At 41.4% G+C, this 26,157-nt stretch overlaps 1 protein-coding gene across 4 annotated transcripts in view; it reads right to left on the bottom strand.

The window, feature by feature from the left end:
- The window catches only part of LOC137625393 (coiled-coil and C2 domain-containing protein 2A-like), a 256,721-nt gene that overhangs the window by 48,905 nt on the left and 181,659 nt on the right, over nucleotides 1–26,157 (bottom strand). For all 4 annotated transcript variants that reach the window (XR_011040859.1, XM_068356265.1, XM_068356263.1 and 1 more), the window contains exons 17-21: nucleotides 13,724–13,899; nucleotides 9,930–10,068; nucleotides 9,485–9,680; nucleotides 4,019–4,195; nucleotides 3,231–3,408 (exon numbers count right to left, since the gene is read on the bottom strand). Coding sequence is in view for 3 of the 4 variants with exons in the window: in XM_068356265.1 (XP_068212366.1) it covers nucleotides 3,231–3,408; nucleotides 4,019–4,195; nucleotides 9,485–9,680; nucleotides 9,930–10,068; nucleotides 13,724–13,899 (866 nt within the window). In the remaining variant the exon portion in view is untranslated. The remainder of the gene's footprint in view (nucleotides 1–3,230; nucleotides 3,409–4,018; nucleotides 4,196–9,484; nucleotides 9,681–9,929; nucleotides 10,069–13,723; nucleotides 13,900–26,157) is intronic.

The raw sequence follows: 26,157 nt of genomic DNA, 5'->3' as shown, positions 1-26,157 counted from the left end.
CCAACATCAGATGTGTCAGGGCTCTTGGTCACCCGCCATGAGACAGTTCCATATCAATGTTCTCGAAGCCATGGCGGTGTTCTTGACCCTGAAGAGAATCTCCCCTCCGAGGTCGACCCACATCAGAGTAGTCTCAGACAGTACGGCCGTAGTCCACTGCCTCAACAGGGGGGGGTCCAAATCACCCAACCTGAATCAGATCCTAGTCACTATCTTCACCTTGGCAGCCGACAAAGACTGGTTCCTGTCAGCAACTCACCTAGCAGGAGTCCAGAATGTGATAGCAGACGCATTATCCAGGACGAGCCCACTGGAATCGGAGTGGTCCCTGGACATGCACTCCTTCCGGTGGATACTCAGGCTGGTTCCAGGTCTCCAGGTAGATCTATTCGCGACCCGACTCAATCACAAACTCCCGTGTTATGTGACACCGAACCTGGACCCTCAGGCTTATGCCATGGACGCATTAACCCTGGATTGGAACCATTGGCAGAAGATCTTCTTATTCCCTCCAGTGAATCTTCTACTGAAAGTCTTGCACAAACTCCGCTCCTTCAACGGGGTAGTAGCTTTAGTGGCACCTCACTGGCCAAAGAGCAGTTGGTTTCCTCTCCTCCTCGAGTTGAAACTCCGTCCCTTCCGGATCCCATTCCCCAAACTGACCCAGGTGGTCCAAACACGGACTGTGTCAGATTCCTCAAGGATAGCCAAAACCCTAACTTTGTGGATTTCATGAAGTTTGCGGCACGTAGGGACGCAAACATCGACCCAGATAATGTCCTCTTTATAGAATCAGACAAAAGGGACTCAACGATTCGCCAATATGATTCGGCGGTTAAGAAACTAGCGGATTTCTTAAGGACTTCAGACCATTCGGTTATGACTCCTAATTTAGCCATCTCCTTCTTTAGGTCCATTTTTGACAAAGGCCTAGCAGCTAGCACTATAACCACCATTAAGTCAGCTCTGAGGAAAGTCTTCCTGGTTGGGTTTAACATTAACCTGGCGGAGTCTTATTTCTCATCTATTCCAAAAGCATGTGCTAGGCTTCGACCTTCGGTCCGTCCTCAAAAGGTCTCTTGGTCTCTAAATGATGTCCTCAAACTGGCCTCCGACACGGACAACGAATCCTGCTCTTATATCACTCTTCTTAGGAAGACTTTATTTCTAACAGCTTTGGCCTCGGGTTCCAGAATCTCAGAACTAGCAGCTCTCTCACGAAACTCAGAGAACATGGATTTCCTCCCTTCAGGTGAGGTACTTCTTTCACCAGACAGGGCGTTCCTAGCTAAGAACGAGGACCCCCAAAATAGGTGGTCCCCTTGGAAGATTATTCCTCTTCTCCAAGATACTTCTCTATGTCCGGTCACCACTCTCAGGGCCTTTTTAGCCAGGACTGCTACCCAATCGTCTGGCCCCTTGTTTATCAGAGAACAAGGAGGTACCATTTCCATACGTGGCATTAGGCAACAGATCCTATACTTCATTAAACAAGCCAATCCGGGTTCATTTCCCCATGCTCATGATATCCGATCGATAGCTACCTCCATCAACTATTTCCAGAATATGGACTTTGATAACCTTAAGAAGTACACGGGTTGGAAATCTCCTATGGTCTTCAAACGCCACTATCTAAAGAACTTACAGGCTCTTAAATATCCAACGGTTGCAGCTGGGAGCCTTATCTCTCCCCATTGATCTTTTGTTCTTCCTTTCATCCATCTCTTCTCTTCTCCCTCCTACCCGCCACTCGCACCACGACGCCGCTTCCTTGGTGGTTCGTTAGCCCTAAGTGTATTACATATTACAGTAGGTTAATATGATTGTAACTATTATTGTTTTCCCTTGTTATTAAGTTGGGATATTCTTAGCCATGTCAGTTTTGTTGCATGTTTTCCTCTGATACTCAGAGGTTTCCTTGTTATCACTATGCCCTGTGGCTAGTTTATATTTTATGCCTACTTACCTGAATTATATATGATTTTCTTTACATGGTGTTGTTTCTCTCCCCTTATTAAATTAGTAGTTATTGTTGGGCTTGGAAGGCATTCTCTGGTACATTTTCGCCCGGCGCCACAGGTTCGACCCAGAAAAGGGATTTTGACGAAGGAAAAATCTATTTCTGGGGAGAGACCTGTGGCGCCCGGCGAAACCCTTCCCCTTATTTTACACGATCCCACCCTTTCCTTTCCAAGCCATCATGGTCAATACAGAAGGATGTTGTTCAGATGGCGCTCGCGTCGTGGCGTGGGTGGTGCGGCGATGGGGATGTGTCTAGGGCCTCTGTATCGGCCCATCCCTTTGGCGAAGGAATTAACTAAATGGAAGACAACCTGTGAATAGTGGATTTCACGCGCCTTTGCTTTATACACGACACCCAAAAGGTGCTCGCGCGAGGGTTGTAACCTCAGCATTCCATGCTTTTATCTTTCTCTGGTATAATTGGAAGGTTTTTATCAGAAAAGGTATACAAGAAGGACTTTTCGCCGGGCGCCACAGGTCTCTCCCCAGAAATAGATTTTTCCTTCGTCAAAATCCCTTTATTATTATTCATTAATTAATAATCAAATTATTAATTGTTAATGGTTAATCATTATTATTATTATTATTATCATTATCATTTATTATCTATTATCATTATTTCTGGGCTCAATCCCTGTGCCGCCCAGTGAAATGCTCCTTAAGCACCATTTCAAAGGAATATAACTGCTCGCCCAGAAATAGATTTTTCCTTCGTCAAAATCCCTTTATTATTATTACTACTACTACTACTACTACTACTATTACTACTACTACTACAAACTAAGCTACAGCCCTAGTCGGAAAAGCAGGATGCTATAAGCCCGTGGGCTCCAACAGGGAAAAATAGCCCAGTGAGGAAAGGAAATAAGCAAATAAATAAACTTCAATAGAAGTAATGAGCAATCAAAATAAAAAAAAAATTTAAAAACAGTGACAACAATAAATTAGATCTTTCATAAATAAATTATAAAAACTTAAAAATACAAGAGGAAGAGAAATACGATAGAATAGTGTGCCCGAGTGTACCTTCAAGCAAGAGGGCTTTAATCCAAGACAGTGGAAGACCATGGTACAGAGGCTACGGCACTACCCAAGACTAGAGAATGAAACTATAAACGACAGGACACTTGGCTCCACCAGCAGGAATAACAATCTAAACAGACTTCCTCTGTGACTGAATCACCCAAAGGGATAACATGACAACGTACTGATCAACTCCACAGGAGGCTTAAGCGGTCGGATGAAGCGATTCATGGAGACTAACTTCCCTGAAAGGTCCAAGACGTGCGTTCTGAAAAGGCGCTGGGAAAACTTGGAGGAGAGACTTGCTTCCCACTCTTTGCTTGCTATTATAATGTCCTCGGGTTCACTGCTATCAAACTGAGCCTATGAATGAAATAGAAATTTGAATGAGGTTACAATCAATTACCTTATGATAATAGTAATGATTATTTCAAATGTAGTAATAATTACAGTTTGCAATTATCATGATAATTATGTATAACAATTTTTATATATTTTCACAGAACATGTTTTATCACAACTGGATAAGTTGCCACAAGTCCCTAAATTCTCAATAGTAGATTTTTAACAATTACTTGTAAAGGTTCTTTCTTTGGCTTCAATTGCAAAGAATATGGTTTCCATCACTTTTAAACTATTTACGTAAATTAAGTTACAACTCCTAAACTTTTGATAAAATAATGAATTGTGTGAGAAAACTATAAAACATCTTTTGAATAAACAATAGGAGAAAGGATAACTTCATTCAGGATATAAAAGGAAACCAACGTATAACATTCCAATAAAAATTTGTTTGTAAAAAAATAAAATGTCACAAAAAAATAAAATAAAACAAATTAGAGTCAGCCCAAACTAGAAATAGGGATTATTTACATCTCTAGTCTTGACTGAATATGGTTAAAGAACAGTGTGCGAAAGAGCAACAAATCTAACAAATATGGTCACAATAAAAGAATGAGAGCAACATAATTACCTTGAAAGGCTCAGGAGGTGGTAATGTGGGCTCTAAGGTCAAATAAATAGTGAGATGTGTTCCGGATTTATTAGGTTCGCCGTTATGAATAAACCTTGAGGGGCTGACCGTTGAGACGGAATCACGAATATATCCCAGAAGCACCACCGGTTCCTCTAGGGAAAACGTTCCTTCAATCTGTTGATGTATCAGTAAGCGTTACCAAAGGGGATATGGAATCAATCTAATACGATGATATTTGTGTTTCAAGATAAAGATTCAAGGTTTAAAAACAGCCTTTTCCATTTGCTTACACAATTGACATAACATCTAATAAGGCACACTTCCACTTCCTTTCTCTTGTTTTATGGTTTTTAACTTCAGCATAAATGATTCATGACATGGAGCTTCGTTATTTTCAAACATTTGCAGAGTTTCATCACCTCCATCAAGCCTTTGGGGATGAAATGGTATAAGCATTGCATTTAACTTATAAAATTCAGGAATGTTTGTGGCAAGCACAACACCCAGCACCAGGTCTTTTACGTGTCCTCTTAGCACATGCAACAAGGCTTTCAGTTTAGTCGTATTTTTTCCCTTTAAGAAAAACATTGACTTTTAATGGCACACTGTCATTGCTTTTGTTCTATAGGCTGAAGGTTTATCCTTTTACCATCTATATAACATATATGCACTTTCAGGTATAGGGTAAAACTAGACTCAGATATGTCATAATCCTTCCCCTAGACCAATTATTCATGCAAAGCAATTGAATTCCTGTGATATCTGAACACCTTTTAGAAGAATAAAGCCCAAACTTTCTTGGCTTAATTCTCCTACGCTGGCACATCCTGTCAATTCAGGTGAGGCTGTTTACCTTTGCACTGGGGCTAACTAAAAAGCATTTAAGAAACTAATGACAAATGTCTCCCATTAACTAGCACTGGACCCCATGACGAGTCTCACAGCTATGTTGTCAACCAGTTTGGCCTGGTCAGTAAATTGGAGCACAGAGAAAACAGTAGATTCCAGTGGTTATTAGGATTGGCTATCTAGCTACTCGGCAATCTCGGGACTCAGGGAGAACAGTGGTGCACTGGCACTACAAATTACACTTTTATACTGAGCTATTATCCCTTTTTTTTCTAAATTAGGATAAAAATGAATCAAGTTGGACTTAATTGATTTCCAATCCGTAACAAATTAACTCATCATCATAATCATCATCCACATTATCAACATCATTATTAAAGAAAGATTATTATTATTATTATTATTATTATTATTATTATTATCATTATTATTAAAGATGCTATAAGCCCAAGGGCTCCAACAGGGAAAAATAGCCCAGTGAGGAAAGGAGATAAAGAAATAAATAAACAATAGGAGAAATAATGAACAATGGAAAAAAAATATTCTAAAATCATTAACAATCTTAAAAGAGATATTTCTTATATAAACTGCTGCAAGTCTGAACTTTTGAAGTTCTAATGATCCAACTACCTGATTAGGAAGATCATTCCACAACTTGGTCACAGCTGGAATAATACTTCTAGAATACTGTGCAGTATTGAGCCTCATGATGAAGAGGGCCTGACTATTAGAATTAACTGCATGCTTAGTACAGTGGAACCTCTACATACGAATGTCCTAACATACGAATTTTCCAACATACAAAGTAAAATTCAACCAAATTTCTGACTCGACACCCGAAGAGTTGCTCCAACATACAATGCAAACATTACGTGTACGCGTGGAATTTTCTCGAATGCGTTCAGTGTCGTTTGTTGTTGACGCCGCTAGACGGCAGCACATCGGAGGGACGCCAATCGAGCGTCGCCTTGATCAGTCCTCTCATCTCGTGCGCATCGTGTGGTTGTCCTCTATTCGCTCCGTTATTAACAGTGTTTTTATCTTCCTTTTCCACATGTTGTTTTCTGTGTTCAGTAATCAAGGGTCCTAAAAAGCTTAGTTTTGGATCAGGAAGTAGTAGTAGTGGTGAGAAAAGGAAGAAGTCTCAGCTTTCATTAGAATTAAAGCAAGAAATAATAGAAAAGCATGAGCGAGGTGTACATGTTAGCGATCTGGCCAAACAATATGGCCGGAATATGTCTACGATCTCAACGATCCTAAAACATAGGGCAGCCATTAAAGCAGTGAAACCTTCGAAGGGGATCACGATTATTTCCAAACGTCATAGCCCTACCCTTGAAGAGATGGAATGCCTTTTGTTAATATGGATCAAAGACAAGGGGATTGTTGGCGATACGATCACGGAAACGATAATTTGTGAGAAGGCCAGCGCTATCTACAGTGACTTGAAGGCAGCGGGCTCTGAGGGTGACGCGGGGGAGAGTTCAGCCGATCCTACGACGGAGGAATTCAAGGCGTCTCGAGGTTGGTTCGAGAAATTTAGGAAACGGACCGGGATTCATTCAGTTGTTCGTCATGGAGAAGCTTCGAGTTCGGACACCAAGGCTGCTAAAGACTTTGTTAAAAAGTTTGAAAGCGTCGTGGCGGAGGAAGGCTACGTAGAGCAGCAGGTGTTCAACTGCGATGAAACCGGTCTGTTTTGGAAAAAGATGCCTAGTCGAACGTACATTACCGCCGAAGAGAAGAAAATGCCTGGACATAAGCCAATGAAGGATCGGTTGACTCTTGCGCTTTGTGCCAACGCCAGCGGGGACTGCAAAATAAAGCCGTTATTGGTTTACCATTTCGAAAACCCTTGGGCATTTAAAGCACATATAATTAATAAAGACCTGCTACATGTTCTATGGCGTTCTAATTCTAAGGCTTGGGTTACTAGGCATATCTTTGTGGAATGGGTAAACGTAGTTTTCGGCCCTGCTGTCAAGAAGTATCTTCAGGAGAGGAATTTGCCTTTGAAGTGCTTGCTTTGTTTGGACAATGCACCTGCTCACCCCCCCGGACTCAAGGATGATTTCATCGACGAATACAAATTCATCAAGGTGTTGTATCTTCCACCGAATACCACCCCTATCCTCCAGCCCATGGACCAGCAAGTCATCTCGAATTTTAAGAAGCTCTACACCAAGCACTTATTTAAGCAGTGCTTTAATGTCACGCAAAGCACCAACTTAACTTTGCGTGAATTTTGGAGGAGCCACTTTAATATCGTGCACTGCTTAAAGATCATAGACCAAGCTTGGGAGGGAGTAACTCGTCGGACCCTGAATTCCACTTGGAAGAAGCTTTGGCCTGATGCTGTTGCTCCCAGAGATTTCGAAGGTTTTGGCCCCGAGAATGAACCTGTGCTTGCCGCCGAGGGAGACGTCGAAGAGATTGTATCTCTTGGCAAGTCCATGGGTCTGGAGGTGGATGAAGATGACATCACTGAACTCGTCGATGAGCATCATGAAGAGCTCACCACCGAGGAACTCAAGGAACTACAAGCCATGCAGCATGATGAGTTCCAAGCGCAATTGAGTGAGTCGGAGGAGATCGAGGAGGTAGGCCAAATCTTAGGTATGGCGGAAATAAAACAGATGTTGGCATATCATCAGCATGTGGTTGATTTCATCGACAAGCATCACCCACAGAAACTTCAGGTTTGCCGTATTGTTGCGCAGTTCGATGATGTTTGCCTAACGCATTTTAGAAAAATCCTCAAAGGCCGTAGTAAGCAACTTTCACTCGATAGTTTCTTTAAAAAATCTTTAAAACGGTCTAGTGATCATGATGAAAAGAAAGAAAGTGAAGCAAAGAAAAGGAAGACCGAATCGAGTGAAAGTGATGAAAATCAAAAATAAGAAAAGAAAAAATGTAAAAAAAATATAAAATTATAAAAATTAAAAAAAAAAATACGTAAGCCAAGTTAAGTTAAAGTTCACGTAGTAGTGTAAGTTATCGTACACGTTATCGTACAAAGTCACCGTCCCTACCTACTCGCTGATCTTCCATCTACTCCTGCCTAGCAGTCCCTACACCTGCGCTGGCCTGTCGCTAAGGTAAAGTGTTACATTAAAACCCCTTTTTTATTTATTTTTTCATTATTATTATTCTTTTTTTAAGAGTGTATGTATTTATTATATTTCATCAATGTTATGTGTAATTATGTGTAGCCATTTATTAAGGATTTATTATGGGTTTTTAGGCTGAGGAACGAATTAAATGAATTACCATGTATTCTTATGGGAATATTTGCTCCAACATACGATCGTTTTAACATACGAAGCAGTTTCTGGAACGAATTAAATTCATATGTAGAGGTACCACTGTATTACAAACAGGATGGAACTGTCCGGGAAGATCTGAATGTAAAGGATGGTCAGAGTTATGAAAAATCTTATGCAACATTCAGCATAATGAACTAATTGAACGACAGTGCCAGAGATTCATATCTAGATCAGGAAAAAGAATTTCAATAGACCGTATGTTTCTGTCCAACAAATTACGATGAGAAACAGCAGCTGAAGACCACACAGGAGAACAATACCTTATACATTCTGCTTGTAATTTTAATAGTTAGGCCTTCTCCATTATGAGGATCAATACTACATAGTTTTATTCCAGCTGTGACCAAGCTGTGGAATGATATTCCCAATCAGGTAGTTGAATCGGTAGAACTTCAAAAGTTCAAACTTGCAGCAATTTTTGTTGTTGAACAGGCTGATATAAGTCTTTTTATAGTTTATATATGAAAGATGTTTTATTGTTGTTACTGTTCTTAAAATATTTAACTTTAATTGTTCACTACTTCTCTTATAGTTTATTTCTTTCCTTATTTCCTTTCCTCACTGGGCTATTTTTCCATATCGCAGCCCTTTGGCTTATAGCATCCTGCTTTTCTAGCTATGGTTATAGCTTAGCTAGTAGTAATAATAATAATAATAATAATAATGACAATATGAACTTGAGTACACAGCCAATTCTTTTTTATTTTTGTTATAATAACAATCATCTTGGATATCTATAGGGAGTAAATTATGCATCTAAGTATGTAAAGGCTTGCTTTCAATATACAAACATACATAAACTGGGAGTGACTGTGGAACTCAGATGTGGATGTGGTGAATGATGTGGTAACGTCCCTGACTTGTGAACGCCAGACTGGGGTTTGAGTCCCGCTCAAACTCGTTAGTTCCTTTGGTCGCTGCAACCTCACCGTCCTTGCGAGCTAAGGATGAAATGTTTGGGGGGAGCCTATAGGTCTATCTGCGGAGTTATCAGCAGCCATTGCATGGCCCTCCTTGGCTCTAATTTGGGTGGAGAGGGGGCTTAGGCACTAATCACATGTATATATGTTTAGTTTCTAGGGCATTGTCCTGCTTGTTAGGGAAATTTCACTGTCCCTTGCCTCTGCCATTCATGAGCAACCTTTATACCTTTAAACCTTAAACTAACTAATTAAATTTTAATATTCAGATATCAGAGAATAAGAAATTTCATAGAGTTTTTGTAATTAGGAGGTTTAAACATATACAGTACATTGTACTTTTCTATAAATATGAGTGGAGAACTTACTTTGGAATTAGTATAAATGGTTGAGAAAGGAATCTTGAGTGAGCCCAACCAACGTCTTTCTATGCGATGATGGACCGTAGACTCCCGCAATCGGTCGTCCTCCAACATGTCGTGGATTACTTCATCGTAAAGGTGAAAGTATATATTGTCGGTGACCGTTTGTAAACTGGACGGGGAAAAGTTGTCATTTGGGGCTCTGCAAAGCAAGTTTATATCTGATTATGCATAACAACAGGAAGTTAGTAAACAATCTATTATGAAACTGTAAATGAGTTGAAAGTGAAAGAGACAAGCTGTTTGGAAAAAATCCCTTTACTTTATGCATTTGTTGATTCTCCTCAACTTTAAAACACATCTGACATGTAAATGTAATACTGTATTGCCGTAACATCAATTGACGCTGAGTACATGTAATATTATACTACTGTAACATCGACTGACACACTTGAACGGAAAGGACAGCTGCTGATTCCACGTTGGATTTGGACCTTCGGCAATGCTAGTGCGCAGAATTGTCCGCTGGAACGTTGCTTCAATAAAAGGACGGACAGTGCTACTCCCCTGCACAACTTCAGAGGAAGAACCTAGAAATCATAGACATACAACATGATGCAAAATATCTATTTGTACATTTGTCTCTTGAAAATATTTTTAAATATCTAACAATAAAGATTGAACTTTACTAAGAAAATATTGCCCATCTTAATTTCTATAGAAATCTTATATAACATAATTTCTAATTTTTATAATACTGCCTTTACTCTGGATGAAATATTCTCAAGGAGTAGTTCCTATTTACGGAATATTTTTAGTACAAAATCTAAAATATATATCACTTTCTAATAGGATATCTGATACAACTCTCATTCTCAGAAGAAGCAAGTTAAACTAATACGTTATATTTCCAGGAAGACCTATGGATTGTAGTGTTTATGACCTTATCAGCTCACCTTTAACATCTTCAAATAACCACACAGTCTTTGATTAAAAGCATTAACCTTCAGTAAGAAAGGTCAAAGTTCAGCAGCTAAACTAAATAATAACAGGATGATAAGGCAGAATAGATGAACTACTGTAACAAGTGGATGTTGTAAAGTTGAAATTCCTTAAGGGGGGTATGTTACGTGGGCTGTTATTGGGCCCAAGGAGGTCACTCTGCAATGAGGAGAAGTTAAGCGAAAATTGTTTGTTTAAAAGTAACTCCTCTTTAGTAACTTACTCTCTTGTTTTGATGCCAAACGAGAGAAGAAACAGATCAGAAACATATAAAGTTTAAAGAAGACATTAGAAAGTGGTGCCTTTTTCATGTGCCTAGTTTTCTCTTCGTACAGTAATTTTTTTCTGCCTTTTTCACTCCCATTATAGCTGACTGAGTGGAGTGAATATTTGGTGCCCAGATCCAGGATTATAGTAATTTAGATTTAACTGCAGAATCCTATTTTACTGTGAAATAAGGTAGATTGAAGGGAGGAAAATTAAAGAAGAGCTGTGCTGCTGCCTGTTGATGGACTGATGTAAGGAGAAGATATGATGAGGTTTTTAAAGACTAAGAGAGAAAATGTATTATTGAGTAAGTTCCTGTCTCTGAAGTGGTTCAGAGAGAGGACCGAGATAAACATAGAATTTTATGAAATTGTGGTGGTACTGTATGTATTATGAGATTTGTTCGTGATGAGGTTTTCAAAGAGAAGGAGAGAGATTGGTTAATTGAGGAAGTTCCTCTTAACGGAAGGGCAACCAGGTGAGAAGTTGGGAATGTAATGCTGCCCAGGAGTGGAGTTGCCACGTAACCTACTACAGTTACAACTAGACCCCCTTTTTCCTTCATTTATCTGATCTTAAATTGGCATTAAGAGTAGCCCATTTAAATAACTCATAAGTTTCTGTTGATTCTTTTGAAAATATTGATAAAGGTGAACTTAGTACTGCCCAGTCTATTGTTGAACCAATATTATTATTATTATTACTATCCAAGCTACAACCCTAGTTGGAAAAGCAAGATGCTATAAGCCCAAGGGCCCCAATAGGGAAAAATAGCCCAGTGAGGAAAGGAAATAAGGAAATAAATGAAAGAAGAGAACAAATTAACAATAAATCATTCTAAAAGAGGCAACAACGTCAAAACAGATGTCATATATAAACTATTAACAACGTCAAAAACAAATATGTCATATATAAAGTATAAAAAGACTCATGTCCGCCTGGTCAACAAAAAAGCATTTGCTCCAACTTTGAACTTTTGAAGTTCTACTGATTCAACTACCCGATTAGGAAGATCATTCCACAACTTGGTCACAGCTGGAATAAAACTTCTAGAGTACTGCGTAGTATTGAGCCTCATGATGGAGAAGGCCTGGCTATTAGAATTAACTGCTTGCCTAGTATTACGAACAGGATAGAATTGTCCAGGGAGATCTGAATGTAAAGGATGGTCAGAGTTATGAAAAATCTTATGCAACATGCATAATAAACTAATTGAACGACAATACCAAAGATTAATATCTAGATCAGGAATAAGAAATTTAATAGACCGTAAGTTTCTGTCCAACAAATTAAGATGAGAATCAGCAGCTGAAGACCAGACAGGAGAACAATACTCAAAACAAGGTAGAATGAAAGAATTGAAACACTTCTTCAGAATAGATTGATCACCGAAAATCTTAAAAGACTTTCTCAATAGGCCAACTTTTTGTGCAATTGAAGAAGACACAGACCTAATGTGTTTCTCAAAAGTAAATTTGCTGTCGAGAAACACACCTAAAATTTTGAAAGAGTCATACAAATTTAAAGAAACCTCATCAATACTGAGATCCGGATGTTGAGGAGCCACCATCCTTGACCTACTTACAATCATACTTTGAGTTTTGTTAGGATTCAACTTCATGCCCCATAATTTGCACCATGCACTAATTTTAGCTAAATCTCTATTAAGGGATTCACCAAACCCAGATCTACATTCAGGGGATGGAATTGATGCAAAGAGAGTAGATTCATCTGCACATGCAACAAGCTTGTTTTCTAGGCCAAACCACATGTCATGTGTATATAGTATGAAAAGTAATGGGCCAAGAACACTACCCTGTGGATCACCGGATATCACATTCCTATACTCACTATACTCCTATACTGTATATATTGTTATATACAGGCATAGGTTGTGCTGTAAAGGCTCTTGTGATATTGAATTTATAGTATTGTACCTTATATATGCATTTAATCTTTTTCATGTATATAGGAGTAGTGTTCAGTCCTCATATGGTGGGGAGGATGTTGGACATGAATAAATTCCCTATTTAAATCATTTGTATTTTGTAAATATTTATCTTTAATATATCTTTACTGCTTTTATTTATTTGGATGGATATTATATTTATTTATAGTTGAATAATTGATACTTATTTGCTGCGTGGTCCGTGATTTTTGTACTCAAAATTGACAAAAAAATAAATATATCGAAAAATGGCATTTTTTGCCACGAGTTTTCTCTTTTTCCAATAAATTTTCTTCTGCCTTTTTTTCATTCTCATTATAACTGTGTGAGTGGAGTGAATAATTAGAAAAAAATATTCCAATAAATGGTTCGTGAATTTAGACCCAATCTATAAATAAATTTTTGTAAAAATGTCCTGACAAAAGCATGAATGTTATATTGATGATAAGGAAGAGCAGGTGATATTCCATCTGATGATGATTAAGTTATTAATGTCAGGTCACCTCAATGTAAATAAGATGTATCAAGTGATATTGTGAGATATCTTGACAGAGGCAAGAGAGCGTGCTATAAATAGGAATGAATGGCGAGCGATTGTGACGCAGTTCCGGTAGGCCCTGCTGTTCCTTCCGGTCACCTTAGATGACCGCGGAAGTAGCAGCAGTAGGGAATTCAGAGTTATGAAGCTTCATCTGTGGTGGATAACGGGGGAGGGTGGCCTGTGGCACCCTAGCAGTACCAGCTGAACTCGATTGAGTCCCTCGTCAGGCTGGGAGGAGCGTAGAGAGGAAAGATCCCCTTTTTTTTCATTTGTTTGATGTCGACTAGCCCCCAAAATTGGGGGAAGTGCCTTGGTATATAGATTAATGTGATATTGTCACCTCTAAACCTTGAGAAATGCACATCTTGAAGTTTTGTAAGACATAAAACCAAACGATTTTTAACCATTTATTCCAATCACATGCATAATGGCTTTTCTTATCTATAAAATCAAAATTAATAATCCCAAAATAAGCATTGTTACATACCCGATGCCACTGCAGATTCATGCCGAATGGGAACGTGGAATGCCTGAGCAACGTGGACGATGAGGCGCACATTTTGATCTCCCAATGCAGTCCCCCTGACTTGGTCCCTCTTCTTCCTCTCGGGTCTCAGTGGACGTCGAGCTTTGAAAATCGACAGTAAAGAAGTTCCAATCGTGCTGGAGAAGACAAATGGTACGAGTAATTAATATGTAAAAGAAAATTGACAATGGACACTTTTAAAATAACTTATCATTACTAAAAGCCTTCAAGATAAGAAAATTAATTTTATAATTAAAGAACCTTAATACAAATATCTACTATCAACCAGTCTTGAGCTCTCAGAGAAGGAGAGTGTAAACTTTTCAAAACAAACGTATGCAATACTTTCTATTATCTAATTCTTCTAAATTCCTTTTACAGTGGAACCTCTACATACGAACGTATCTACAACCGAATTTTCCAACACCCGAAGTAAAATTCGAGCAATTTTTCGACTCTACACCCGAATTTTATTTCGACACACGAAGTAAGCAATTTTCGTCGTACCGGTTGTATACGAATTTTTCGACACGCGAAGTACAATTCGAACACGTACCTACTCTACACCCGAATTTTTTTTCGACACCCTAAGTAAACAATACCCGTACGCGTACGCTTAGATGGTACTCATAGTGCCGAATGTATTTTTTATTTCCGTCGATAGAAGGCAGCACTTCGACCTCGGAGGGACCCTCAATTAGCGTGGCTTGGGTCATTCCTCTGTTCTCGTCGGCTTCGTGTGGTTGTGCCATGTGTGTTGTGCTATTAACTGTATTTTAATCGTGATTTTTTATGTTCATCTTTAACGGTATTTTACGTAAATCATGGGTCCTAAAAGGCTTAGTTTTGCAAGTGGTAGTGGTAGTGGTGAGAAAAGGAAGAAGGAAATGCTTTCTTTAGAAGTAAAACAAGAAATTATTGAAAAGCAAGAGCATGGCGTCTGCGTAAGTGAACTTGCAAAAGAATATGGCCGAAACATGTCGACGATCTCGACAATCTTGAAACAGAAAGAAGCCATTAAAGCAGTGAAACCTTCTAAGGGGATCACCATCATTTCAAAACGTTGTAGCCCTGTCATAGAAGAGATGGAACGACTTCTGCTAATCTGGATCAAGGACAGAAAGATTGTTGGCGACACCATCACCGAAACTATCATCTGCAAGAAGGCGCACGCCATCTTCACTGACTTGAAGGAGGAGAGCTCTGGGGGTGATGCTGGGGAGAGTTCAACCGAATGTTCCTCAGACGATTTCAAGGCATCTCGTGGCTGGTTTGAAAAATTTAAGAAACGGTCCGGGATTCATTCAGTTGTTCACCACGGAGAGGCTGCTAGTGCGGACACAAAGGCTGCAGCTGACTTTGTGAAGAGCTTTGAAAGGATCGTGCAGGAAGAAGGCTACGTAGAGCAGCAGGTGTTCAATTGTGATGAAACCGGGCTGTTTTAGAAGAAGATGCCCAGTCGAACCTACATCACCGCCGAAGAGAAGAAATTGCCTGGGCATACGCCAATGAAGGATCGGTTGACTCTTGCCCTATGTGCCAATGCTAGCGGGGACTTTAAAGTCAAGCCCTTACTGGTTTACCATTCGGAGAACCCTAGGGCCTTAAGGCACAGAATGTGGATAAGGACCAGCTTCATGTTTTCTGGCGAACCAACTCGAAGGCCTGGGTCACTAAGCAGTTCTTTGTCCAATGGGTTAATCAAGTTTTCGGTCCTTCTGTGAAGAAGTATCTTCATGAGCAGAAATTGCTTTTAAAGTGCCTGCTATGCCTTGACAATGCACCTGCTCATCCCCCCGGACTCGAAGATGATATCTTTGAAGAATTAAGGTTCAAAAAGGTGCTGTATCTTCCACCGAATACCACCTCTATCCTCCAGCCCATGGACCAGCAAGTCATCTCAAACTTTAAGAAGCTCTACACCAAGCACCTATTCAAGCAGTGCTTTAATGTCACGCAAAGCCCAAACTTAACTTTGCGTGAATTTTGGAAAAGCCACTTTAACATCGTGCACTGCTTGAAGATCATAGATCAGGCTTGGGTGGGATCTACTCGACGAACCCTCAATTCTGCCTGGAAGAAGCTGTGGCCTGATGCAGTTTCTCCCAGAGATTTCGAAGGTTTTGACCCCGAACCTGATCCCGTGGTGGATGCAGCGGAAGACTTAGAGGAAATCGTCTCCCTTGGCAAGTCCATGGGTCTGGAGGTCGACGCAGATGACATCACGGAACTCGTCGCCGAACATCACAGCGAACTTACCACGGATGAGCTCAAGGAACTCCATGCTATGTCTGAGCACATGAGTGATGACGAGGAAGGGATCGAGGAGGTAGAACATGTGTTAGGTTCGGCGCAAATAAAAGAGGTGTTAGGAAAATATCAAGACGTGGTCGACTTCATCGACAAATAAAATCCAAAAAAAATTGCAGGTTTGTTGTGTAGTTGCACAGTTCGATGATGTTTGCCTAACTTATTTTCGAAACATTCTGAAAAGCCGTACCAAGCAACTTTCTATCGATAGCTTCTTTAAAAAGACTACAAAGCGAACTCGTGATGAAGAGGAAGGAAGTGGTTCAAAGAAAACGGCAAAGAGGGAAGAGAAAAAAATTAAATCAATTTTAAGTGTAGAGAGTGAAAGTGATTAAAATTAATCATCAAAAAGAAAAAAAAAATGTAAAAAAAATAAAAAATATAAAAATAAAAAAAAAATAAATGAGCTAAGTTAGGTTAAAGTTCACTTACTGTAAGTTAGAATAAGTTACGGTAGTGTACGTTTATCGTAGTCACCCTCTCTACCTCCTCGCCGCCCGTCTGTCTCCTCTCTGCGTAGCTAGACCGACACCTGCGCTGGACTTTATAAGGTAAAGTGACGCTAAAAATCTGTTTCTTATTTATTATTTCTTTATAATTATTCTTTTTTACATGTCTATTATCTAATTTAGAGTGCATTATAGTCATGTGTAATTATGTGTAGTAATTTATTAAGGAGTTATCACAGGTTTTTGAGCTCAACCACGGATTAATCCTATTTCAATGTATTCTTATGGGAAAATTCGTTTCTACATCCGAACATTTTCTACATCCGAAGTCGGTTATGGAACGGATTAAATTCGTATGTAGAGGTACCACTGCAAGTTTCTTTCCTCTAGCCTTTCTTAAGGTTCATAAATTGTTCCAACTTTTACTTCTAACTAAAGAACCAATTTTTCAAATGAGCTTTATGAGATTCTAGAATGTAGTCTCATTAACCCTCTAAGCTTGGTCGTTAAGGTTGAAAGGTTACTCATAAATGGTAGAGGCTGATCATATATACATATATACATATGATCAGTACCCAAGTCCATCCCCACCCAAGCTAAGACCAGGGAGGGCCAAGCAATGGCTGCTGATGACTCAGTGGGTAGAGGACCTATAGGCTCACACAAACACCCGCTCCTTAACTCACAAGGATGGTGAGGTTGGAGACACTAAACAAGAAACTATCAAGCTGAGTGGTCCTCAAGCCCAAATCGTGCCGATCACTGGGCAGAGATGTTTTCAGTATACTTCCATAATCATTATCAGGGATTTTACATTGTCATTCATCAACTGAAGTGTATAACAAGAATTTGGATGACAAAATTCCTGTATATGTATAGTTTTCCAAAGAGTTTCAATAAAATTTGTTGACAAAGCACCATCAAAATTGTCAGAACCCTTTCCCCAAAAATATTTTCCCTGTTGGAGCCCTTTGGCTTATAGCATCCTGCTTTTCCAACTAGGGTTGTAGCTTAGCAATTGATAATAATAATATTAAATGATAATGCCAACACTGCTTCAATTACAATTATGCTTCAATACATGACTTAAAAAACACAGACATTCATTATAACTTAGCACAGAATAGCCCTGATCTATCTGATAGGTGTACTGTAATAGCATATGTGAATAACAGTGAAACCTATACAAATCTAGAAACAATAATCCCTTGAAAATTTCTTTTTCATACCTGCATTAATCTAGGAGTAAGTCTATTTACTGACAAAAATAAAATAGAAACTATAAATTTTGTTGTTTAAGTTGCTCACAGAATCCACAATTAACTATGACAACATTAAAAAAGGGATTTTGACGTAGGAAAAATCTATTTCTGGGCGAGGGACCTGTGCCGCCCAGTGAATAAGCTCCTATTAGCACTTATTCTTAGGTAATTTACTGCTAAATATACCAGAGAAAAAATGTAAAGGAGTGCTAGGTTAACTAGCTCGCTCACCTATTGGTGTCGGTATAAAATTGGGCGTATAATCCAGAGGTCCCGCACTATTTAGATTCATCCACGACAAAGACCCCAATAGAGGAGAGCCGTTCAACCTCACTCGGCACCACCAACTCTGCATCCGCTCAGAACCCAACTCCTTAGCACCCAAAGTTTGGGGACTCCAAGGGAGAGGAGCTGGGAGGGTTCACTGGGCGGCACAGGTCCCTCGCCCAGAAATAGATTTTTCCTACGTCAAAATCCCTTTTCTGGGCTTGAACCTGTGCCGGCCAGTGAATATATACAAGAGAAATGTCACCAAACTTGCAAAATAAAGGAAAAACATAAACATAAGGAAAATACAAGTTACTTTAATCAGAGATGAGTGCCAAAAACAGCTATAAGGGTATCTTAAAAAGAATATAAATCCACTTGGTGGAACAATTGACAAAAAGGTAAGGTATAATAATGCCGTGAGTGATGATATATACAAATACTCAGAGGTCAAAAATTTACAAATATAGTAATAGTAATCAGGTGCGAAACCCACGAATACAAATAGGGTATAAATGAGGCAGGTAAGGGGGAGAGATAAAATGACAAAGAATTAACATGTGAGTTACCTGGGGGTAACTACGCTCCCTGCAGCTACTGTAGGAAATTTAAGGGCTTCCAAATGTTTAAGGTAGTGTTTCTTGAACACAGACGGTGATTTCCACCCTGTATACCTGGAGAGGTCCGTAAAATTCATGTGGTGAAAAAAGTTCACCGAAGTAGCAACCGCTCTGATATCATGTGCAAGAGGAAAAGAGTCAGGGCTAGCTTGTTTAATAAAATACAAAATTTGTTGCCTGATCCCTTTAATGGTAATGGTACCGCCTTGTTCTCTAACGAATAGAGGCCCCGAGGAGTTAGAGGAGGTCCGGGATAAATAAGACCTAAGAGTAGTAACAGGGCACAGAGACGGATCTTGCGTGAGGGGAACAATTTTCCAGGAGGACCATCTGTTCTGAGGGTCTTCGTTCTTAGCTAAAAAGAATTTGTTAGGTGAAAGAAGGACCTCTCCCGAAGGAAGGAACTCAATATGACCCGGGTCTCTTGACAAGGCTGCCAGTTCAGAAATTCTTGCCCCGGAAGCCAAGCTCACCAGGAAAAGTGTTTTCCTGAGAAGGGGAATGTAATCACAAGAACTGTTAATGGTATCAGAAGCCAATTTGAGTACATCATTAAGGAACCAGGTAACCGGGGTAGGACGAGTAACCGGTTTCAGTCTGGCACAGGCTTTCGGAATTGAAGCTAACAAAGAGTCGGTTAAGTCTATGTTAAAACCCACTAGGAAGATCTTTTTCAAAGCAGATTTAATAGTGGTGATAGTATTGGCTGCCAGACCCGATTCTAATAAAGTTCTAAAGAAAGTGACTGCAAGGTTCAAGTTCATACAGTGTACGTCTGAGTCTATCAAAAATTTAGCCAACTTTTTAACCGCAGAATCATATTGGCGGATGGTGGAATCCCGTTTATCTGATTCTAGGAACAGAGTGTTTTGAGGATCGATATTGGCACCATGCATGGCCGCAAACTTCATGAAGTCCATAAAGTTAGGGCGCTCTGAATGTTTGAGAAAGCGTACACAACGCGTGTTTGTACTATCTGAGACAGAACCGGATTGGGTATCGGGTGAGGATGTAGTCTCAACTCTCGCAGGAGAGGATACCAATTGCTCTTGGGCCAGTTGGGTGCGACCAAGGCTACTTGTCCCTTGAAGGATCTCAGTTTGTCTAGGACTTTCAGTAAAAGATTCACCGGGGGAAAGAGATAAATCCTTTCCCAGATGTCCCAATTCTGTGACATGGCGTCTGTGGCGTAAGCCTGAGGGTCTAGATTGGGAGCCACATATACTCTCAATTTGTGGTTGGACTCCGTGGCGAAGAGGTCCACTTGGAGACCGGGAACCCGAGAGAGAATCCACCGGAATGACTTTAGATCGAGTGACCATTCCGATTCTAGAGGGGAGGTCTGGGACAAGGCGTCTGCCACTACGTTCCGGACTCCCGCCAGGTGGACAGCTGAAAGATGCCAACGGTTCGAGGCTGCTAGGGAGAATATGGCTACTAGAACATGGTTCAGAGGCCCTGATTTTGATCCGCCTCTGTTGAGGCAGCGGACCACCACTTCGCTGTCGAGAACCAGACGAAGGTGTTGTCTCTTGGGTAGAGCGAGACGTTTCAGGGTTAGAAGAACTGCCATGGCCTCCAGCACATTGATGTGAAATTGGCGGAATAAGGGAGACCAAAGACCTTGAACTTTCCTGAGCTGAGAATAGCCGCCCCAACCTGATAGGGATGCGTCCGTGTGAATGATTAACTTCGGAGGCGGAAATCGAAGGGGAACTGACTTTGACAGATTGTTGGCCCTTGTCCAAGGAAGAAGTCTTTCCCGGAGAATAGGAGGAAGACAGACTTTCCTGTCCCGGAGCTTCCGGTTCGCCCTCGAACGCCAGACACGATTGATATCTTTCAATTTTGCCTTCAGAAGTAGATCCGTCACTGAGGCAAATTGAAGGGACCCTAGGATCCTCTCTTGGAGTCGTCTGGAACTTACTTTGTCTTTGAGAAAGCGTTTGGTGTTCCTTGCAATCTCTAACCTCTTGGGTTTGGGAAGACACAGAGTATGAGATATAAGATCCCATTGCAGGCCGAGCCATTGGAACTTTGATTTCGGAAGAAGACGGGACTTCTTGAAGTTGATCTGGAAGCCTAGAGATTGAAGGTATTGGATGACTCTGTGAGTGGCTTTTAGGCAATTTTGGGAGGTGTCTGACCAAATGAGCCAGTCGTCCAGATAGGCTACTACTTGAATCCCTTGATTTCTGAGTTCCTGAACAGCAACTTCTGCTAACTTTGTGAAGATCCTTGGGGCGATGTTGAGCCCGAAAGGCATCACCTTGAAGGAGTAATTTTTGTCCCCTAGGCGGAAGCCTAGATACGGACGGAAGTGTCTCGCTATCGGGACGTGATAATAGGCGTCTGTAAGATCGATAGAGGTGGTGACGGCCCCACGGGGAAGTAAGGTCCGCACCTGCGAGACGGTAAGCATTCGAAACTTGTCGCATTGAATGGACAAGTTGAGAAGGGATAGGTCTAGAATCACTCTTCTCTTGTCCGAATCCTTCTTCGGGACACTGAACAGCCGACCCTGAAACTTCAGGTGTTTCGTTTCTTGTATGGCGTTCTTTTGTAACAGGTCCTGGACAAATTCGACTAGGTCCGGAGTGGAATGTTGATGAAATCTGTTCGGAGGAGGAGGTCCTTGAATCCAACTCCACCCCAGTCCCTTGGAGATGATACTGAAAGCCCAGGGACTGAACCTCCATTTGTTGCGGAAGGCATAAAGCCCCCCCCCTACCCGCTGCACCTCAGTATTGGCTTGAGGAGTTGCCTCCACGTCCGCCTCGGAAGTTCTTTCCCTTGCGAAAGAATCTGCCTCTACCTCTGTTCTGGTTTGAACCACGGTGGTAGCCTCTACCTCTGCTATAACTCTGGGAAGAGCCTTGAGCCTCATAAGACTGGTTAAAGGCTGGAGAGTAGGTGGAGGCACCGGGAAGCTGGCTCTTAGGGAGCAGAACGGTGACATAGTCGTCCGATGAAGGAGCCTGAGAGGTGGAAGGCTGTGCAGGAGCAGCAGGAGATGGAGGAAGAGGCTGTCGGAAAATAGACGAACTACTCTGCTGTTGCCGGAACTGGGTGGAGGTATACGGGGGGAGCTTCTTCCTACCCCGGGCTTGGTAATTTGCGGGGTCATATTTCCGCTTAGGAGTCAAACCCCAACGGGCTTTAAGGCTCTGATTGACTCTAGTAGCCTCTGCCAAGACTTCCTCCACAAGATCCTCAGGGAAGAGATTTGAACCCCAGCAAGAGGACCGGATAAGTTTATTAGGCTCGTGCCTAATAGTCGCCTCAGCCAGGACGTGTTTGCGGCACCTACGTTTAGCCATAGCAAAGTCATATAAATCAAAATATAATGACTGCAACGTAGCCTTATTGAGAGACTTAAAGATACTCTCAGTATCATAAGTTAAGGCTATCGACTCCGTAGATGTGGCCAAGTTCAAAGTTCGGCCAACACGTAGGCGGGAATCATACTCCTGTTTAATAAGGGACTCCGGGAGACGGGGAAGCCACTCACTAAACATAACTGAAGCACAGTCCGCTGTTAGCTTGCCAGAAGTAAAAGTGGTATGGACATTGTCCCAACACTCATTACCTGAAGGAAGAAGGAGGGAGATCGGATCCACCTCTCGGATGGGAGGCAAGGGCTTCTCCTCCAGAGCATATTGGAAAGCAAGCTCTGCTACCTTATTGACGCATGGAGTCACGGTGTTTTTGTCCATTAAGAACATTGTGAAGGAACTCTTATAAGGCGTTAACATGGTATTGGTGCAACCAATATCATTCAGGAACCTAGCCCAAACCGATTGGGCTTGTTCTTTTGGGAAAATGACAGTCTCTTTGGGGACCTTATCCAGCCGAACCAGAGCTTCCTCGGTAAGCCTGGCATAACCATGAAATGGAAATGCTAGACCAGGAGGAAAGAATTCAAAATCCTCTAGAGGACGAGTGCCAAGACCTTCCAATGTTAACATCCCGTCTGAGAATGGGGAATGAAGAGCCATGCGCCAAGGGTTATTCTTGGTAAACGGCGGGAGCTTAGAGGCATCCGGGATGAGAGAGCTTTGAACTCGCTCCGGAGCACCTTGCTCTAATGCCCCAAGTCTCTGACCAATGTTAGAGAACATCGTGTCCATCTTGGCCTGCATTTCCGACACAATCTTGGATTGCATCTCCGACACGATGCGAAGCATGGCTGATTCGGAAAGGCCCGGGCTAGGAGCAGAAGTGGCGGATTGTACTCCCGGGTCGTGAGACTTAGAGGAGGAGCCGGAAGCCTTAGATGACGGGTTTGTATTTAGCTTGGAACTATGGGAAGCCTTGTGGGGCTTACGAGCTTTTGGCAAAGTTCTAGACGTAGACTTATCTTTGGGGGGAACCGGGTGTGATCGATGAGACGAATCACGGTCCCCAGAAAAACCATGAAAAGAAGAGCGATCAGATGAAGAAGAAAGAGCGGGGCTGAGGATAGGAATCTCAGCGCCGGTAACACCTGCCTCACTTACCACCCTACCTGCATCCGGATCGTCCAATAACATGGGTTCAACATCCAAGTTCATGGAAGCAACATTGTCTTCCAGATCTCCGGGGGCATCCAACGGATCTTGTTCCTGGTCGATGAATCCCGCTATGGTGGCATCAATGTCGGCAATGATGGGTGCCGCAACATGCCTAGCCACAGCGGCTGAAGACTTGGCATTAGGGTAGATCATGGCACAGTAGTCTTCAGATAGGACGTAAGGCTGTTTAGATTTAACGTTTCTGGCAAATCCCCCAACCCACACTTTCAGTGTGGCCCGAGCCGCAGTCTTCTGCTCCGGGGATGCCTGAAATAATAGTGGGAATTATAAAAAGGGAGATTCCCGGTGGTCCTTCAAGACCATATAAATCTTACTAAATAGTGTATGTATACCAAAAAAGGTAAAATAATTAGAAAGGCAACATAGCCAACGGGACTCACCGAATCAGATCCGAGGGTGGTGATGAGGTCAAAACAGACCATACAGTTATCAGGGTGCCAGACCACTATGTCCTCCAGCTGAACTCCGCAGAGGGCGTGGGACCTACATACCGTATGGCCACAAGGCTGATGAAGAACAGCCGCACAGGCCGTCGTCTGACAATGCACCATCTATAAAAAGAATAGTATATGAGAAACTGTAATTCTCTTAAGTAGGGGCGGGTCCGGAGGACCCGGGACTAACATAAGTCTAACTTAAGACTAGAGCTTAACTGTAATACTCTTAAGTAGGGGCGGGTCCGGAGGACCCGGGCCTAAACATAAGTCTAACTTAAGACTAGAGTATAGCTATCCATTCCGGTCGAGCCGGGATCATAAAAAGGATGCAACAAAGAATTAAGACACATGGTGTCTGATTTCCCGGAGCGAGGTTAAGCCCCGGGCCGGGAAATAATAGTATAACCATAAACCAATACATATAGGAACTCCGGGATAGTGATCTGTCATATATAATCCTATATAATCATAGGAACTGTTATAAATTAAAAGGGGGGCGGAACTGTAGATAAGAACCGCCAACCGAACCCGGAGGGTTTCGTATAACATAATAAAAGTGTGATAGGTGAATATAAAATAGGGTGCACCGGGATCCTACTCTGTTGACCGGTGGCCAACCCGTCTAGACAGGGACAAAACCGCCGGGACACCCGGAGGACAAAGTCCATAAACACTGAACTACCCCCTCTAAAAGGAGGGAAGGCAACGGTCCCCTAGGGGAGGGGGGGAGAGAAGCCTAGCCACCAACCTAGCGAGAGGGGGAGCTTGGGGGAGGATCACGTGATACGGAGCAGCAGGGCTACCAACTGACGATCCCCAAACACTACCAGACAGATCATACGGAGTAATAAGCACAAATATTCATTATAATAGTAATAGCGTTAAAAATTATATAAATATACACATAAAAAATTTTAGGGCAAGGCATGCAACATAATAAATAAATCCCAAAGGACAACACCTGATGGCTTATATAATAAAATTGCCGCCTAGTAACGAAGGTCGGCAAGCCATCTACGATACGTAACTTGATATCGGCCCTAAATATGAACCACAAGGGTTCTAAACGCTAAATAATGAATATCCACAATAACATATAAAAAACTTTTAACTAATAATAAAAATAATACACTTAGTAACACCGCGAGTGAAACTAAAAGCTCTCAAAACAGGAGTACCAACCGTAAGCGGGATCGAGCAAGACCGATATGATCGAAGAGAATAAACTCCTATAATTTAAATATTAAACGATCTAGATTGCTCAAAACACAGCAAAACATAGCTTGGTACTTAACTTAGACGGTGTCTCCTGGGAAACCGATGAAGAAGCCATAATCCAGTGGAAAATAAGCAAAATACGAGAGCACAAAAAAAGCGGGTTACAACACAGGCGTGCTAAAAAGGAGTTGGGTTCTGAGCGGATGCAGAGTTGGTGGTGCCGAGTGAGGTTGAACGGCTCTCCTCTATTGGGGTCTTTGTCGTGGATGAATCTAAATAGTGCGGGACCTCTGGATTATACGCCCAATTTTATACCGACACCAATAGGTGAGCGAGCTAGTTAACCTAGCACTCCTTTACATTTTTTCTCTGGTATATTTAGCAGTAAATTACCTAAGAATAAGTGCTAATAGGAGCTTATTCACTGGCCGGCACAGGTTCAAGCCCAGAAAGAGGATTTTTCTTACATTTTTGTAAAATTCTAAGAACTGTATATTAATAATGTATTTGCAACTGGAAATCACTTAAAAATTAGAAAACCATACTGTTCTCTTTAAAACTGTTGTTAAATCGGATTTTGAAGCAAAGCAAAAAATCTATTTCTGGGCTCCGACCCGTGCCGCCCAGTGAAATGCTCCTTTAACATCATTTCTAAGGTAAAAACTGCAATAAATTTACCAGAGAAAAATTTGTACTGTATAGGAATGCTAGGTTGAACCCAGCTCGCTCACCTTAATAAGGTGTCGGTATACTACTGTACTGGGGCGTGAATTAATCACAACCAGAGGCCTCGCACCATTTAGATATCTCCTGCCAATATCCCCGAACAGCGAGGTGCCGTTCAACATCCTACTACTACTAGTAATCCCACGCCAGTGACTCCTTTTTATAGCACGCAACTTTCTAGCTGTATTTTGCCTTGGTGTGTGAATTTCGCTGTTTTTTTCTGGATTTACCTCAAGATGTCGGACTCCACTGTCACTCCATCTAAGTTAAGTACCAGATCTATGAGTTTTGAGATTTTGGAGTGGGCCTTGCCCTTTTTGCTTATATTATACAGTTTTATTTTTCACGACCCCGCGTGGGTCTTTCATGGCGCCCGGCTCCCTCCTATCTCTCGTTTCGTTCTTAACGCTTTTCAATGAGTCCTCCATACTGATTGTTTCTCGTTATGAACTTTATGGGTATACACGGTTCACACACCGTATTATATTTTTATATTGTCCTGTTATTATGATAACAGTTATTACCTATACGT

The sequence above is a fragment of the Palaemon carinicauda genome, chromosome 32, assembly GCF_036898095.1.
Source record: "Palaemon carinicauda isolate YSFRI2023 chromosome 32, ASM3689809v2, whole genome shotgun sequence".
Classification (NCBI taxonomy): Eukaryota; Metazoa; Arthropoda; class Malacostraca; order Decapoda; family Palaemonidae; genus Palaemon; species Palaemon carinicauda.
Note: the sequence above shows the minus strand (reverse complement) of the source record. Positions and strands in the feature narration are given on the sequence as shown.